This window comes from Camelus dromedarius, chromosome 29 (assembly GCF_036321535.1).
Source record: "Camelus dromedarius isolate mCamDro1 chromosome 29, mCamDro1.pat, whole genome shotgun sequence".
Lineage (NCBI taxonomy): Eukaryota > Metazoa > Chordata > Mammalia > Artiodactyla > Camelidae > Camelus > Camelus dromedarius.
The window spans coordinates 13,221,339-13,236,589 of NC_087464.1; the positions used below are offsets into that span (position 1 = coordinate 13,221,339).

A 15,251-nucleotide genomic window follows, 5' to 3' on the forward strand; every position below is an offset into this window, starting at 1 on the left:
GGCAGGTTGATGTTTCAGAAGAACGGGCGTGGCTGTAAGCTGACTCCTGGCTGTGTTCTTTCCGTTTGGGTGCTGCATCTTTGGCCACATGAGCTGAAATTATTTCTCTTTCTGGCTCAGTGGTCAGAATTTAACCCAAGCAAGTACGAACTAAGGTTTGTGTCTATAGTACATTATGAGAAAAGGTAGAAACCAGGAAGAGTTTCAGAGTTTGATCTGTAATAGGACACAAATGAAGTAAAGATGCTGAGACATTATATTTAAGATTTTAAACTTATGAAGGAAAATGAGAAGAAAATGAAGTTTCAGCAGTATCTGTGGTTTGGGGTTGGTCGGTATGTGTGGGCGCATTACTTGTTCTGCTACCAAGAGGAGTCGTGTGTGCTCCTCAGAGAGAAATAGCCAGTGATGAAGAAATTGGTACTTTCTTCAGAAAATAGCCAGGATTGGGGAAAGCCCCTGGTCACACTGCCCCAGGGAAAAAGCACCTGAGTGTGATCTCAGACCAAAGGGTATTTTCTAGGAAGTTGACATTCCATTTGTGAATTTAACCCTACTGTTTCATAAGTGAGGAAACACCAGTTTAACTACTGGTTTGGCAGGAGCCACATGGCATTGGCTTCTGTTTTCATATTCTGTTGTCTGCAAAGCCAAATAGAAATTGAGATGAGGAAAACACAAAACTTCCAGTTAGAATGAGGTACCCTTCACCCGTCAAGAGCGTTGACCCCAGTGCTGTGGGAAGTTGTGCGTGACAGGGCCAGGCCAGTCCCACAGAGGCTGCCGACACCCCGCAGGTCTCAGTAATCTGTTAACTGTTGTGACTGGTCACTATTTGCCAAGATAGGTATTTTCAGGTGATGGGTATAGGATAGTAAGGATGTGCCAAAAATCACATCCCCAAATAAATAAAACAAAAATCATCAACGACCCTCCCCCCATCCCCCCCAAAAAGCTATCTTACTCACTTAGAAATGTTTTAATCAAGGAATACTTCTAAGGGGGTTGCTTAATCAGATTTTTTTTTAAACTTAAATGACATTTTATGCAGTGTAAGACAGATTTTGGTTCTTTGGGTAAGGAAACATGTTTGCCCGTTTTTTAAATTGCTAGTAAGATGATACAATTAGAAGTGAGGGCACAGAAGGGAGACTTAGAAATGTTCATTTATAGGAATGTAACTTTCCTAAATCTAAAGTAGATCTTTATGCATCTCATAATATGCTACAAGAATACAATCTTAATATTTATTCTTTAGTGAAAGAAATTGCTCTGCCCTTTGGTGTAGGGAACATTTTTCTCTGCTGGAGTAGTGGCATGACTAGATTAATAACAAGAACAGAAAATTTTCCAAATGAAATTGAGGTGATAGTTTCATTTGTCTTTGGATTATCAAGGTTAATTTTGACTGTTTAACCATCAGTCCCCCTTAAAGAAGTGTCAAAGCCTAACTTTGCCTCAGACATCATTTTACCACTTCCTTCATGTATTTGCTTGACCATATAGTAGTCAGGTCAAAAATCACTACTGTTTGGTCTGTTGAGCATAATTCTAAAGAAAACATGAAAAAAAACTTTTTCTTATGAAAAGGAATTGCTAGTTTGTGATTATTTCTTCCTAAACAAGACATAAACGTTAAAACAAAGAATAATTGGCTAGAATAGTTCAGTCTTATCATTTGCAGTGATGGGTAGATGATTGTGTGTAGTATGTTTTTAAAGAACATTTGACTCTTCCCAAAGGCTTTATCTCATTCTCAGTGGCTCTTTCCTTTTTGTCCTGTACAAACAGTGTGCAAATGTCTCTTGCCTCTTTGATAATGGTCAGGATGGACAACCAGCTTAAGCTGTTAATCTGTTCCCTTAAAGCTTGTGAGTTTACTTTTCCATACGCAAGTCAGCACCACACTCATCGAATTGTCATGAAAAGTCAGTGAAAATGGAAGTTCAGTGGACATTGAACTAAATCTTTTCTTAGATGCAAATCCATACGGAGGCCAGGGAATAGCTCAGCTCAGGGGCAGAAATGAATACTTTCTGTTCAACACAAAAGCAAAAGCAAACACGCGAAACCTGGAGCATGTTGTGTACATAGTAAGGCCCAGGAATCAAATGCACTTTGTAACTGCCTTGTTCTCTTCAGAAATGCCAGGCACGAAAGCTGGAGATGAAGTGGATTCTGTGAGTGACGCCAGGGAGAGCTCAGTCTCTGAAGAGGTGGGTGCAGGGGACGTAACGTCTACACCTGAGGTGACACCAGGCCCGAAGACCCAGGTGGTAAGTGGCATCAAGTTTTCTGTGTGAGCACACTGTGTGTTTAGCCGGCTTTGCTGTGTGTGGTTCATGGCCTTGTTTTTTTAGCTGTGGGGATTTTTTTTATTCACAGTAGAGTTTTCCCCCCTCTTTCTCGTTCCCTCACGTACACATGTGGACGTGTGGTTGCAGTGAAGCTTTTACATAGCAGAGTTTTGGAACAGACCCTCCTGCATGAATCCCTTGGAGACTGTAATGAAAAAGATTTTCCCTCTGAGCACAAGACTTGCCAGTTTGTCATGAGATTTAACATGTCACAAAATGGGAATTACCACAGAAAGGGATCTACTAATCCTCCTTAAACCTGACTCTTCTTTCTTTTATATGGAAACCAATAGCGAAAATGAGATTTTAACTTAAAGCTCAATACTGACTAAAGTATGAAGTGTATCATTTTTAGTGATTGAAAAAAAGGTTCAGTAGGTTTTCCTAACAGCTCTATTGAGACATAATTCACATAACCATAAAATCCACTCGTTCAAATAAAGTGCACAGTTTAGTTTTTACAATGTATTTATGGAGTGATACACCCATCACCACTGTCTAAAACATCATGCCAAAAAGAAACCCCCATTTTCATTATCAGCCGTCCACCCCCACCTGCCTCAGCTGATAGGCACTGATCTCTTTTCTGTCTCTATGGATTTGCTCATTCTGGAACTTCACGTATGTGGGATTATACAATGAGGCCTTTTGTGACTGGTTTCTTTCACTTAGTGTACTATTTCAAGGTAACAGCCATGTTGTAACATGAATCAGTATTTCATTTCTTTTTATTGCCAAGTAATATTCCATTGTGTGGGTATACCACACTTTGTTGTACTTTGGAATTGTTTCTTTTTAGCTCTTATGAATGATAATTGCTGGGAACAAATTATTTATGTGTAAGTTTGTGTGGACGTTATGTTTTCATATACTTTGAGGTGGGTGTGCTGCATCATATGGTAATTCTGTATTTAATATTCAGTAAGTTTTCAAAAATGGTTTTCTTCAGGGACTTGAAATTATTTTCTTGTTTAAAGCTATTAACTTGTAAAAGAAGGGAACTTAAACCTGTTGAGAGAAACAGTGCTCTAAGCTTTAGATTCCATGCTTGTTTTAAAAAAAACCTTTTAGAAAGAAGCTGAATAATCAAGTTACTGGACTAAATCGTAATGCCCCTCAGAGAATTGGCCTTCCTTGTCTAGACTTGGGAGTGTACTGTTTTTGCTGTTCAGTGGGTTAAGAGGCATTTTTTCTCAAAGTTACCCCAGTAGGTAAACAGAACTATACCGTCCCAAACTGTTTCAAGTGTATGGACTGTGATAAACAAGCTTCCTTTTATTGGAGTGCAGTGGCAGGGAGGTGCTGACTGTTCTAACCCACCCCTTTTACAGATAATATTCATGACTAATGCCTGGGTGGCTGCTTGTACAGCAGGCCTTATTCAGACAAATGTTGCTTTTGCCCCTAGGGAGAGAAAAGGGAACACACCCTGTATGGGTACATGTGTCTTTGTTTCCAGAAACCCCTAAAAAGGGGAAGGAACAAGCTCACATCCTTGAATTCAGATGCCTCTGTTTGTCGGTCCTCCGTCTTAACATCCTGCTAAGTGGTGTCCTTCAGCACAGCCTGATGCTTGGCTGTGGACGCTTTGCTTTCCCATGAGGATAGCTCTGTCCGAATTGTATTTTGACTAATATAAAGAAGAAAACAAATACTTTAAAAAAAAAAAAAGTTCCTTCTCTCCTCGTCTCTTTCCTGTTCTTATTTTCGTTCCAGTTTTAGGAGTTTAGAGAAAGAATATTCCTTGGGCTGGTCATCATGCCTCATTTTACAGATACAAGAATTAAACCCTTGGAGAGTCACGTGACTAGCTCAGGGTCTGATCCTGCTAGAGTCGGAACTTGTAGTTTTGATTCTAGCCTAGGGCTTACGGAACAGAGTGCCTTCCTCCCTGACTCTTACCCAGGCTCTCTGACTGTGGGTGTAGTCTAAGGAGCATCGGTACGTGAGAACCACATGATTAGTCTGTTGCTGGGGGGGTATCTGTGCTTTGTATCTGCCTTCATTTAGTATCATTAGAGAAAGCATATGTTAATGGGATTTTTAGTTCTTGAAGATTTTCAGGTCTGAACAGTGGAGGTTTCTGTGTTCACAGCATTCTTAAAGTGATGTAAAATCTGCCAGAGTTGCCTCATTTGCTGTGAATTGGAAGGATGAAGCATGAACATATTTCAATCCTGCCCATGTCCCACTTTCTCTTTTTCCCACTTAACTCTTCGCATACTGTGTTCATTGAGAAGTTCGTGAGCTTTTTTTGGTAAATGACAGAGAGTAAATATTTGGGGGTTTGTGAGATATTCGATCTCTGTCACAACCAATCAGCTTTGCTGTACAGTGTGAAAGCGGGCCATGGGCTGCTTGTAAACAAGAGTATGACTGTTCCAATAAAACTATTCATATAAATTTGAATTTCATATAACAAAATCATTTCATATCATGAAATACTCTTTTGAATTTTTTTCAGTCATTTAAAAATGTAAAATCTACTCTTAGGGTTTTTTCACGGGCTGTACAGAGATGAGCAGTGGTCCCCTGGCCTCAGAAGGTCCTTGTGCATCAACAGATGAAATGAGGGAGAAAGCACAAGTTGTTTTGGCTTGTGGTGAAAGCTCTGGCTATTAAGCTGCATGTTAGAAGGGAGAGAGCCAGTTCTGTGTGTCTCCGGACAGTGTCTCCAGGGCTCAGCTTCCTTACTCTGGTCATCTTTGAGCCTTAACCTTCTGGAGTCTGGGTTTGCAGTCTGAAAAGAGCTTGTGACTGTAGTTGAGGGTGGAATGGGATTTGTTTAGTATTATTTAATCCAGTCTTTCAGACGCATGCCCAGTCTGTATGTTGGCCTTGGGAATAAGCCAGATAGCTTCATTGAATCATTGTTTCACTGAATCATCCCCTTCCAAATGGAAAATGGGAAAATTTATGTATCTTATGCTTTGCTACTGTCTTGAAAACCTGGAACAATGGTGCATTTATGGCAATTTTCTAGTAAATGTAAATGGAGAATCCATTTTAAATCCTTTTAGAAGTCTTCCTGTCTTGTAACCTTCTCTAAGCATATAATTGTCAGTGCATGGTGACCTCTGTCAAGTGTGGCACCACTAAGTATTTAAAGAAAAAGGTACAGTTGGGTTATGGTCTTTAGTCCAGTAATCTGATATGTCATAAAAACCAAGGAGTAGTTCTTCATTCTTTAACCTGTTTAACCCATTGTGCTATAAATGGGCCGTTCCTTTAGAGGTAGGTCAGTAATGCTTAAAATCATGATTCATAAAGGAATTGGCAGTATCGAGAGCAGTGCTCGTATTCTTGGAGAAAACACATGCATGTGTGAAATGCTGCAGGTTTCTCGACACTTGGTACACGATCCTCATAGATACTTCCTAACTGGGTCGAAAACTGTTCACAATTCAAGAGGCCAAGTTTCACACATAATATGATCCATTCTCATTAGTCACTTTGTCAGCATTTTATAGTTGTGGTTTGTTATTAAGTGTTACCAAAGCCTTAATACTAATCACAGTTTAATTTTCAACATTATCCCTTCTTACATACATTGCTAGTTTCAAGGTTTTCAGATTACCTTTTGTTTTCATCTTTTTTTCCCTCAATGAGTTAATATGTAACAAGTACATAGAGTCTGGCACATGATTAAGTATGGCTTAGCATTATTATTATTAATTAGTTTCATAATTTCAGATTCCAATATCCTTTTTACACATTAAATAATCAGTGGCGTCAGGTGGTTCCTAAAACAATCAACCCTCAGTTTCTGCTTCTTGAACATTGCCATGAAGGCCTCAGAAATACCATCAGACAGTCATTCAAGTTGGGAGACAAGGAGCTTGTTTACCTCTGAGACCTTTAGAATTTAAGTATCATCCGAAGTCTCATACCTTTGCTTTCTAGGAGAAACAGATGGTTTCTGGGTGGTTAAGTGACTTGCCTTGTTTCACAACTAGTTAACTCTGTAAGCCAGACTACAACCTCTCTCCTGTGTCAGTAATGTGTCTGCAGCACTGTGGTTTCCAGAAGAGCCATCCGAGGCTCGGTACACCTCTGGGGAGTTCAGTTCACTTGGATGAGTTTTTGCATTTTAAACAAGTACTCCTGAATGATGCGTATACACACTAAGATTCTAAATCCATTGCATTATCCTCCCATGCTTTCAGTGATAGTTGGAAAAATTCCTTTGGCCATTTTAGGACCTAAGCTGATTGACTTTTAAATCGTCTCATGTTCTTACTATAATTTGCTTAGCTGTAGCTAAATACCACCAAGATGGTATTTGTCCAGAGAGGTTACTTTCAGTGCAGAAATTGCAAAGATTTTCCAGACCTGCCTTTTATTTTCTAAAGAATGGTATGACTCGGTACAGAGATGACATTGAACACCGAAGTCCAGACCAGAAAGCCTTCTGGGACCATTGACCTTGAGAGTATGCTTGCTCCGTGGTGGCCAGGAAAGAGTTCCGGCTCCTACTCCACTTCCCTGGTGCTGCCAGCCAGCATACTCCATGTCTTCTGTGAGTCTTTTCTCTTCGATATGTGGCCAAGTTCTTTAGGAAGGAGCTGGCTTCCCTGGGATGTCTGTTTGTTGAGGTATTTCTGTAATAATTCCTTTTTCAAATGCTCATTGCATAAGCCTATTAGCCATAGAGAACAGTTAATTCAGCAAACCAGTATCTCCTGTCAAGACGCTCATGGTGTTCACGCACAACTGTACAATCCCATATGTTGAGTATTAGGTTACTGGGAAAGTCCACTCTTCACGTAGCACACACTCCCCAATCAGGAAAGCATTTTAAATCAGAACCATGCTCCCCCTTTTTAAAATCACTACACAACCAAACATTAAATTAACTGAATTTCCATTCTTAATTATTTTTACAACAGTATTGATATCTGTTTCTTCAAGGTTGTGGTAAGGACAGTTTTGGACTATTTCTGGTTAAAATCTTGGGTTCTCTTGTACTTTTGATATTTTCTGTATTTTCTTTCTCTTGTCCCAAGGGGGCGAGCTTGCATTTCCATCCATAGTCCAGAGGTCTCCTTAAAAGATTTTGTTTTTGTGTGGCTGTTCACAGACTTCATGCTCAGCTGCCATAGGAAAATACAGCGGCTCTCAGGCTACTCGGTAACTAACTGGACAAGCCGTAACACTGACATTCAGATTGCCTTACACATCCTACCCTCTTCTTTTAACAGCTTTCAATTTTTAAAAAAGGTCCTTTAAAAAAATCTATCTGCTGTCATATTTACATACATAGTTTTGTGGTGTGCATGCCACCCAGGAAAAGGCAAAATGGACTTTTAATGTCACCAATAAGTCTTTTCTGCATATATTTGGCATTTAAGAGAACCAGCCTCCCCCGCACCACACCCAGTTGTCACTTTTGGGTCCAAAGCTAGAGCTAGCTTCAAGCAGGGGGAAACTTACTTTTCAGCTTTTTTGTACAAAATGTTTGGAAATACTCTGGATGTCTCTTCTGAGATGGAGAGTTAACAGGGAATTCTGCAGTTATTCTTCTAGAGAAGATAGTTGCAAAAAAAAAGAAGTGCCTTGAAGAACTCCAGATCGTAAAGCCAGAAGTGGAAAAACTACAACCTTGGTGTAAAAGTACCTGTAGATATGAGTATAATTTAATGACTTGCTATACATTTTTTTCTTTATCCTAATTGAGGTGTAGTTGATGTTCAATGTTACTTAGGTTTCAGGTGTACAACATGGTGGTTCACAATTTTTGAAGGTTATACTGCATTTATAGTTATTATAAAGTGCTGGCTGTATTCCCCGTGTTGTACAGTATATCCTTGTAGACTGTTTTTTCACATAGTAGTTTGTGCCTGTTTATCCCCTACCCCTATCTTCACCACCCCCACTTCCTTCTCCCCACTGGCAACCACTAGTTTGTTCTCTGTATCTGTGAGTCTTTTTCTTTTTTGTTATATTCACTAGTTTGTTTTACTTTTTTAGATTCCACATATAAGTGATATCATACAGTATTTGTCTTTCTTTCATTTCTTTTTTTTTTTTAACAGAAGTACTAGGAATTGAACCCAGGACCTCATGCATGCTAAGCACGCTATCACTGAGCTATACCCTTCTCCTCTCTTTGATTTATTTCACTTAGCATAATATCCTCCAAGTACATCCATATTATTGCAAATGGCAAAATTTCATTCTTTTTTTATGGCTGAGTGGTGTTCCATTGTATATGACTATGCATCTTTCAGTGACCTTGAGGAAAATATTTAATTTCTTTGGTCTTTATTTTCTTGTTTGTATAACGGTTAGGTAATCTCTAGTTTCTTCCAGTTCTTAATTTTTGACTAGTGTGTGATTCTAAAATGATTGGAATACATTCATGAGTGTCGGGGTGTATATCTTATTGTGTTAGAGTCAAAGGACAATCACAAGGGACTTTTTAAAGTCCCACTTCCTTTAATGGCCAAATTCTTACTAATCATTTTTTTCTTTGAACATTTTCCAATGTGTTTTGCTCGGCAGCCTTACTTTATATTAATAATCTGCTTCTTTCTTTTATAGAACTGCTTACTAATAGGTCATGTGCATTTTGGAGGGGACATGTGTGCCTTACTGTTTCCCACCTGTTGGGATAGAAGAACCAAATCTGATTCTTACCACTCTTGGTCCATTTCTTATACTCCTCGTTTCACTTCTGTTCATTCGTATCTCACTATATTGACAACCAAGGCTAGTGGCCAAGCACATTGAAAAGGTCATGGAGCTCAGTAAACAAACCAAGGTTTCACTCCCACATCTGCTACTTTGATCTGTTTGTTTAGAGGCTCAGTTTCCTCATCTGTAAATTTGGGATAATGATGTCCACTTCAAGGGTTATTTGCACTAACTAGAGTTACTGTAGTGTCTAGCATGTGATAAGCATTTTATAAGCAGTAGGTGTGATTCTAATCTCATTTTAAACTAACTCAGAATTATCAGACCCACTCAATACTCTGTGGATAAATGATTGTAAATAGGTGATAATTAAAATGGTCTTGGAAGAAATTACCCATCATATCAGGCCATAGTGGTACTCATTTAACTTATTATGTCACTTTATGTTGACTGTGAGGATGCACTGATTTATTCAGCAACTGTTCATTGAACTCTCCGCTAGGCCTTAAAAATGCTGAAATGAAAATTGTTCAGTCTCTGCATTCAAAGGTTTGTATTTCAGTGGGAAGAGACAATTATGAAACCAATAAGATACAGTCTGGCACATGTTAAAATATAGGTAAATTTAGTGTTGCTTATGAATAGGTATCTTTCAGTAAGATAAACGGTCAGTTCTTCTAAGTTCCTATATACCCCCTGGGAGGAGGGAATTTTCTAAAAAATGATGTATTATTTTTATGCTGTTTACCTCAAGTGGCCTTCCATGTTTCCTTGTGAAAGTGGATTGTCTGTTGTGAGAGTGAAGATCTGTGCATTCTGTGTCAGAAACACAGGCGTGGGTGTGATAGTTATTCCTGCCAGTAGACTTGAAAGGGCCCCCACCAGGCGATCTCTCAGGAAAGCTAGCGTATTGCTTCTGACCCCGGGTTCTGTGTTCAGCTTACTGACCTAAACATGACTTTGTGGCTGCTTGTTTTTGTCTCTTAAGAGAGGAAGCTTCCATTGTAGAAAAACTAAAAGAAAAGTGTCGTTTGATCTGTGCAAAGAGGCCTGGGTCCTTCTCGGTGAGCCATGATTAGAGCAGTTGTGGATTTCTGACACTGGGTTTTGATGATGTAGTTTAAGAAGATGCCTTGCTGATTGGCCACCATAAGAGTCAAGGTGCACACTGTATATGGAATCGTTTGCTTTATCCAGAAAGGGTTTCAGAGGTAACTATTTTTGGTATTTTTGGCCTCTTAGCCTGCTTAATTAACTTTGTGATAGAGCCTGTGGCTTTGATTTCATTTATTTATTGATTTAGTAAACATTAAATGACTGCCTTTCCCTCTCAAGGTATTGCATCAAATATCTGGGGGATTTTTTTTAAAGTTAAATATTGTCTCTGCCCTCAGCGTAGTTAGAGGCTAGTGAAATGAAGAAAGCATATGCAGGTGTAATCGCAGTCTGCCGATGCTGCACGTGAGATGTGTCATGAGGTGCTATTTACATGCCGTAGGAGCCCACAGAGAAATGAATTCTTCCTGAGAAGTGCTTGTCTGCAGTGTGGTTGTGTCTCCTTGGTGATAACCTTGTTGTAATACACGTGGTATAAATACTCTTTAGAAAGTAGGGCTGGATTCAGAGAACCTTTGAGGTGCTTTCCAGCTTTACAGTCCTTTATTGCTTTCGCAATGTACTTGGCCCTTCAAAGATCTAAGAATTGCCAGAAACGCCCCAATTTGCAAGGAAACTGATCTAGTGACAATCTAGGTTTAAAAAATCCCACTAGGAAACTGAGAAAAGTAACATTTACCAAGAGAACTATGAAGAATAGAAGTATTCGGTAGTATGGGAACCATGCAGGAATTAGAGTAGTTCCGGTGTTTATGTATTTCCATTCTGCTCCCTCCTTGCCTCCTTCGTGTGGTGATATAGACACTTTGCTTCCATTCTGAGGACCCCCCAAAGCCCCATCACTGCTTGTGGGTCCAAGAAGCTGTTGTCACACGGTCTTAAGTCAGTGTCGCATAGGTCATCTTCCAAGGGATGCTAGTTGATGGTGAAAATACCTTCCATAAAATTCAGAGCAGAAAATACTCTTTAGGAGCAATTTAAAATATCTTGAATGTCAGTCTCACTCAGAAGTCAGAGTAAGGCAGTCATTTATTATGTTAATCTTCCTTATCTGGGCAGCATTTGTTGGCATTCCGTCCTGAGTCATCAGGACTGACATATGTTTAAGAGTTTTGAAAGCCTCGTCATTTTGGGGTTGGAGTTTGGGGTCGAGCTGAAGTATCAGAATGGAATTGATTTTTCATGTTTGGCTCCTGAATTTCTTTTGAAGATAGTTGCAGAAGATGATTTCTGAAACTGTTTGAACTTATCATGGTAGGAATAATTGGAATAAGTGTACAGCTCCCCAAAGTGGGCACTGTGGAAAATACTTATTTGAATGTATAAATTTGACTTGGAACTTTCTTTTGTGTGAGATACACAACAGTCCCCCCTTATCCGTGGAGCATATGTTCAAGACCCCCGCGGATGCCTGAAGCCCTGGATTGTGCCAAACCCTATGTACACCATGTTTTTTCCTATACTTAATGTACCTGTGATAGTTTAATTTATGAATTAGACACAGTAAGAGACTAACAATAATAATAAAATAGAACAATCATAACAATATATACTGTAATAAAACAAGTGAATGTAATCTCTCTCAGAATATCTATTGTACAAATTTAACGCCTTTTTCATCTTAACTAGGCACTTATCACACACTGTGGCCATAACTTGTGCAGTTTGAGATGCAACAGCAAAACTAACACTATTTTCTGTATCCTTTTCACAATTTCACAGATAGGAGATTCGTTCTTACCATAGATCTTAGCAACCTCAGCATACTTTTTTTTTTTTTTTTATCAAGCCTAGACTTTTCACATTAGAAAGCACTTTATGGCTTTGTCAGGTCCGAATTGCCAGCCTCACTACCCTTGTACTTTGAGACCAGTATTAAATAAAATCAGGGTTAGATGAACACTGCCCTGTGATTCCGAGATAGTCAATCTGATAACCAAAACAGCTACCAAGTGACTAGCGGGCAGGATACCCTGGACAAAGGGAACAGTTCACAACCCAGGTGAGACAGAGCAAGATGGTGCAAGATTTCTTCAGGCTACTCAGAACAGCGCACAATGTAAAATGTATGAATTGTTTATTTTCCATATAATATTTTCCGACTATAGTTGAGCACAGGGAAGTGAAACCATGGAAAGTAAAACCTCAAATACGTGTGTGTTTCTTTTACGGCATAGAACTTGAGATACTTTGCAAGCATCACAGCTGGGAAATCCTGTTCAGCCCCTTCCCTGAGGCAGTAGGAAAAAAAAGTGGAGGGGAGGATAAATAATGAAAAACTGAATTATTCTCTTGCTTGGAGTCTCCTTGAAGTAGACCAGTGGAAGAGTGTACTTGAGTTGGGGATACCTCACTACCCCTTTGGTTTGTTTGCAAAAATTGTATGGGATTGTAATATTTGTAATGGGACCATTTAAAGGTCTTTTCTGTTTGTATTCCAGAGTCTGTAACTAGAGGGATTCAAAATCTTCTAGAAAAAAGTTGTTACAGAATCTTAGTGTAAGGAAGCCTTGTAGCTCTGTCATGCTGTCTGTGTCCCCTGTAGTTTGCAAGGAAGGGACTTGAGTCCAGAGTACCCCAGTGCTCAAAAGGGCCCGCCCTTGTTTGCCCAGCTGGTTAGTGAAGAGTCAAGCCTCAGACCCTAAACCTGGAGCCTTGTTGCGGGCCCACCTCGACCCGAGAGACCACCTCATCTGACTACAGTCAGCTCCTCAGTGTCACGCAGTGAGCTGAGGCACCCCGTGAACCTCTCCAGGCCTGTGCTCCGTCTGCAGGGGAAATCCTTAAATAGGACCACCCTCCCTGATCAGTGACCCTGTTCTGTCTCATGAAATACTCGCTCCACCCGTACCTGGAGAGGAATCCTGGGAAGGGCGCACTGAATCTGCACCGCCTGCTGTGCCCTGGTTGATGAGCCGGGGCGTCCACTGTCCAGGCAGCTCTGCAGCGCATCCCTCAGCAGATCGCTGTCTTGTGCGGGGCCTCGTGCAGATCCCAGTGTAGGGCGATCTGGACGGATGTGAGAGTCTCACCCCTTGTTGCCTACTCCCTTCCAGAGCATGGCATCTTTATTTTGACCTGTTGCTTGTTCTGGGTTGTCTTCCCTGTAATTTAATGCAAATTGTTACCTACCAAAGCAGGGGGGTCTTTGGTTCCAAAAGAGCTTGCGTGAGTTGGTTAGGATTCCACCTTGGTTTAATGATGTATCCGGGCCGAGCCACAGTGGGTGAATGGTGTGAGAAAGGGAAGAGCTCAGTGCTTGCCTGCCCCTCACTAGGGAGGTGTCCCACAGCCCTGGGAAAAGCTGAATTATAGGATCTCCTTTCCAGGGCCCTTTATCCTCCTGTTTCCATGAAAGTAATAACTTACGGAAATATGCTTGTGGTCTATTTTGTTTCTGACATCATCAGTTTATTTCTTTGCCAGCCTGCCTCCTTATTTTGCCACCCCAAATTCTGTTGTAGTCATTTCTCCCATTGAATCATCTACAGGCCAAGCTCTTTTTAGGCAGAGAGGACTGGGGACAGAGTGAGCTGGCACCAGGCCTCTCCCTGCCATCCCAGGCTGGTGGCAGAGACGGCCAGAGAAGAGCCAGGAAGGACCACGGCCTCAGCTACGGGCCTGTTACCAATGACCCAGGGCCTGGACCGGTCTGGAGGGGACGCATGACCAGAAGCACTGCAACCCGTGTGTTCTGTGACCTCCGCTTTGTGGGCACCAGGACATTCATTCCACGAGGCTCAGGAGATTTTTCTCTCATTCCACCCCTATGAGGCCAGGGTTTGATTGTGGGAAGCCACAGACTGACTTGTCAGCAGGGACGGCATGGAGAGAGCGCACATATATCCATGCATGAGTTCCTTACTTTTAAACAGTTACAACAGAAGATTCCAGTGGTAAATCATGCTGTTAGAATGTGTGTTCCCTTCCTACAGCAGTTATTTACTGTTGTGCATTTCCAGAACTAAATCGAGCCTTTAATTTGCAGACATCTACTACTGTTCTGTGTGTTGAACATTGTAATAGGAACTGGGGATGCCATGATGGGTCAAATGACTGAGACAGGTCCCATCCCTCAAGAAGCTTTGCTGGGAGAGACAAAGGAGCGAAGCGGTGGTTGGTGCCTGGGTCATGGGAACTTGGGGAAGGAACCATCTCATGTTTAGGCCTGTATGTACCAGTGTCCCTTCTCTTCAGTTTTGATGGCATTTTACCATCAGCATTAAGCAGAGTTCTGCTGAAATACTTCATTCAGGGGATTTTCCCCTGTTGACAGCCTTGCTGGCCTTAAAATAGGGAGTGAGTCTTTTCATTCCAGTTCCAGAAAGTGATGCCTGTCATGATTGTTTGCCGTGGAACGGTTCCGGCCTCTGTCAGCATCATCCACAACACAATAGTCTATGTTCCTTCCTAGGAGTCATTAGGTTTCCCTAATGGGATGATCTGGAGGAAGCAAAGAGCTCTGGCCCGCCTCACTCGTTAGTACCGAAACCTGGTGCGGTGTCTGCTTCACATCAAGCTCAGTGGATCGTTTTTCCCCTTGTCTGAGGCTGTTCTTTCCTCCTTGAGTCAGGGAAAGGATTTAAATCCTGGCTTTCTTGACGTGGAACTTCAGTGCAATTGCTGTTGCAGCTGAACCTGACCTGCAAGCTGGGAGCAGACATGTTTCATGATTGGCATGTAATGTGGACAGTGCCCCGAGGTTTGCTTTTTCGGTCAAAAGACTACGTCCTTCGGCTTTGAGAAAGAATTTGTCATTGACACACTTCACCCCCATTGCACCCAGGCTCTGTGAAGCCAGTGGAGGAGGTTCTTAAGAGATGCTGTCAGTGCCTGAATACAGGTGATTGACACGTGCTGCTTAGTGTCATAGTTACCATGTATCTCTACCTGCACACTCTGGTTTTGGTGTCATACTGGGAGCTGCTTTTTAGCTGTCCCTGGATGGGGTGAGGGCTGGAAATTCATCAGTGCCTAATAACACCAAAGTTTCTTATCTTTGTTTTATTCCTGATGGGGCCCTTTACTGTCAGGTGTCTGTCTCCTGGCATGGCTCTTTGTTTAAATAGAAACAAGATCGTGCATACCCTTTCAAGAATATGATCTCTAAATCAGTCTTGTGTGTGTGTGTTCTTTTTTTTT

General features: G+C 41.1%; 1 protein-coding gene across 15 annotated transcripts in view; it reads left to right on the forward strand.

The window, feature by feature from the left end:
- Nucleotides 1-15,251, forward strand: part of AKAP13 (A-kinase anchoring protein 13) — a 291,739-nt gene that overhangs the window by 155,718 nt on the left and 120,770 nt on the right. For all 15 annotated transcript variants that reach the window (XM_031440520.2, XM_064480556.1, XM_031440522.2 and 12 more), the window contains one exon: nucleotides 2,143-2,276. In XM_031440520.2, the coding sequence (XP_031296380.2) occupies nucleotides 2,143-2,276 (134 nt within the window). The remainder of the gene's footprint in view (nucleotides 1-2,142; nucleotides 2,277-15,251) is intronic.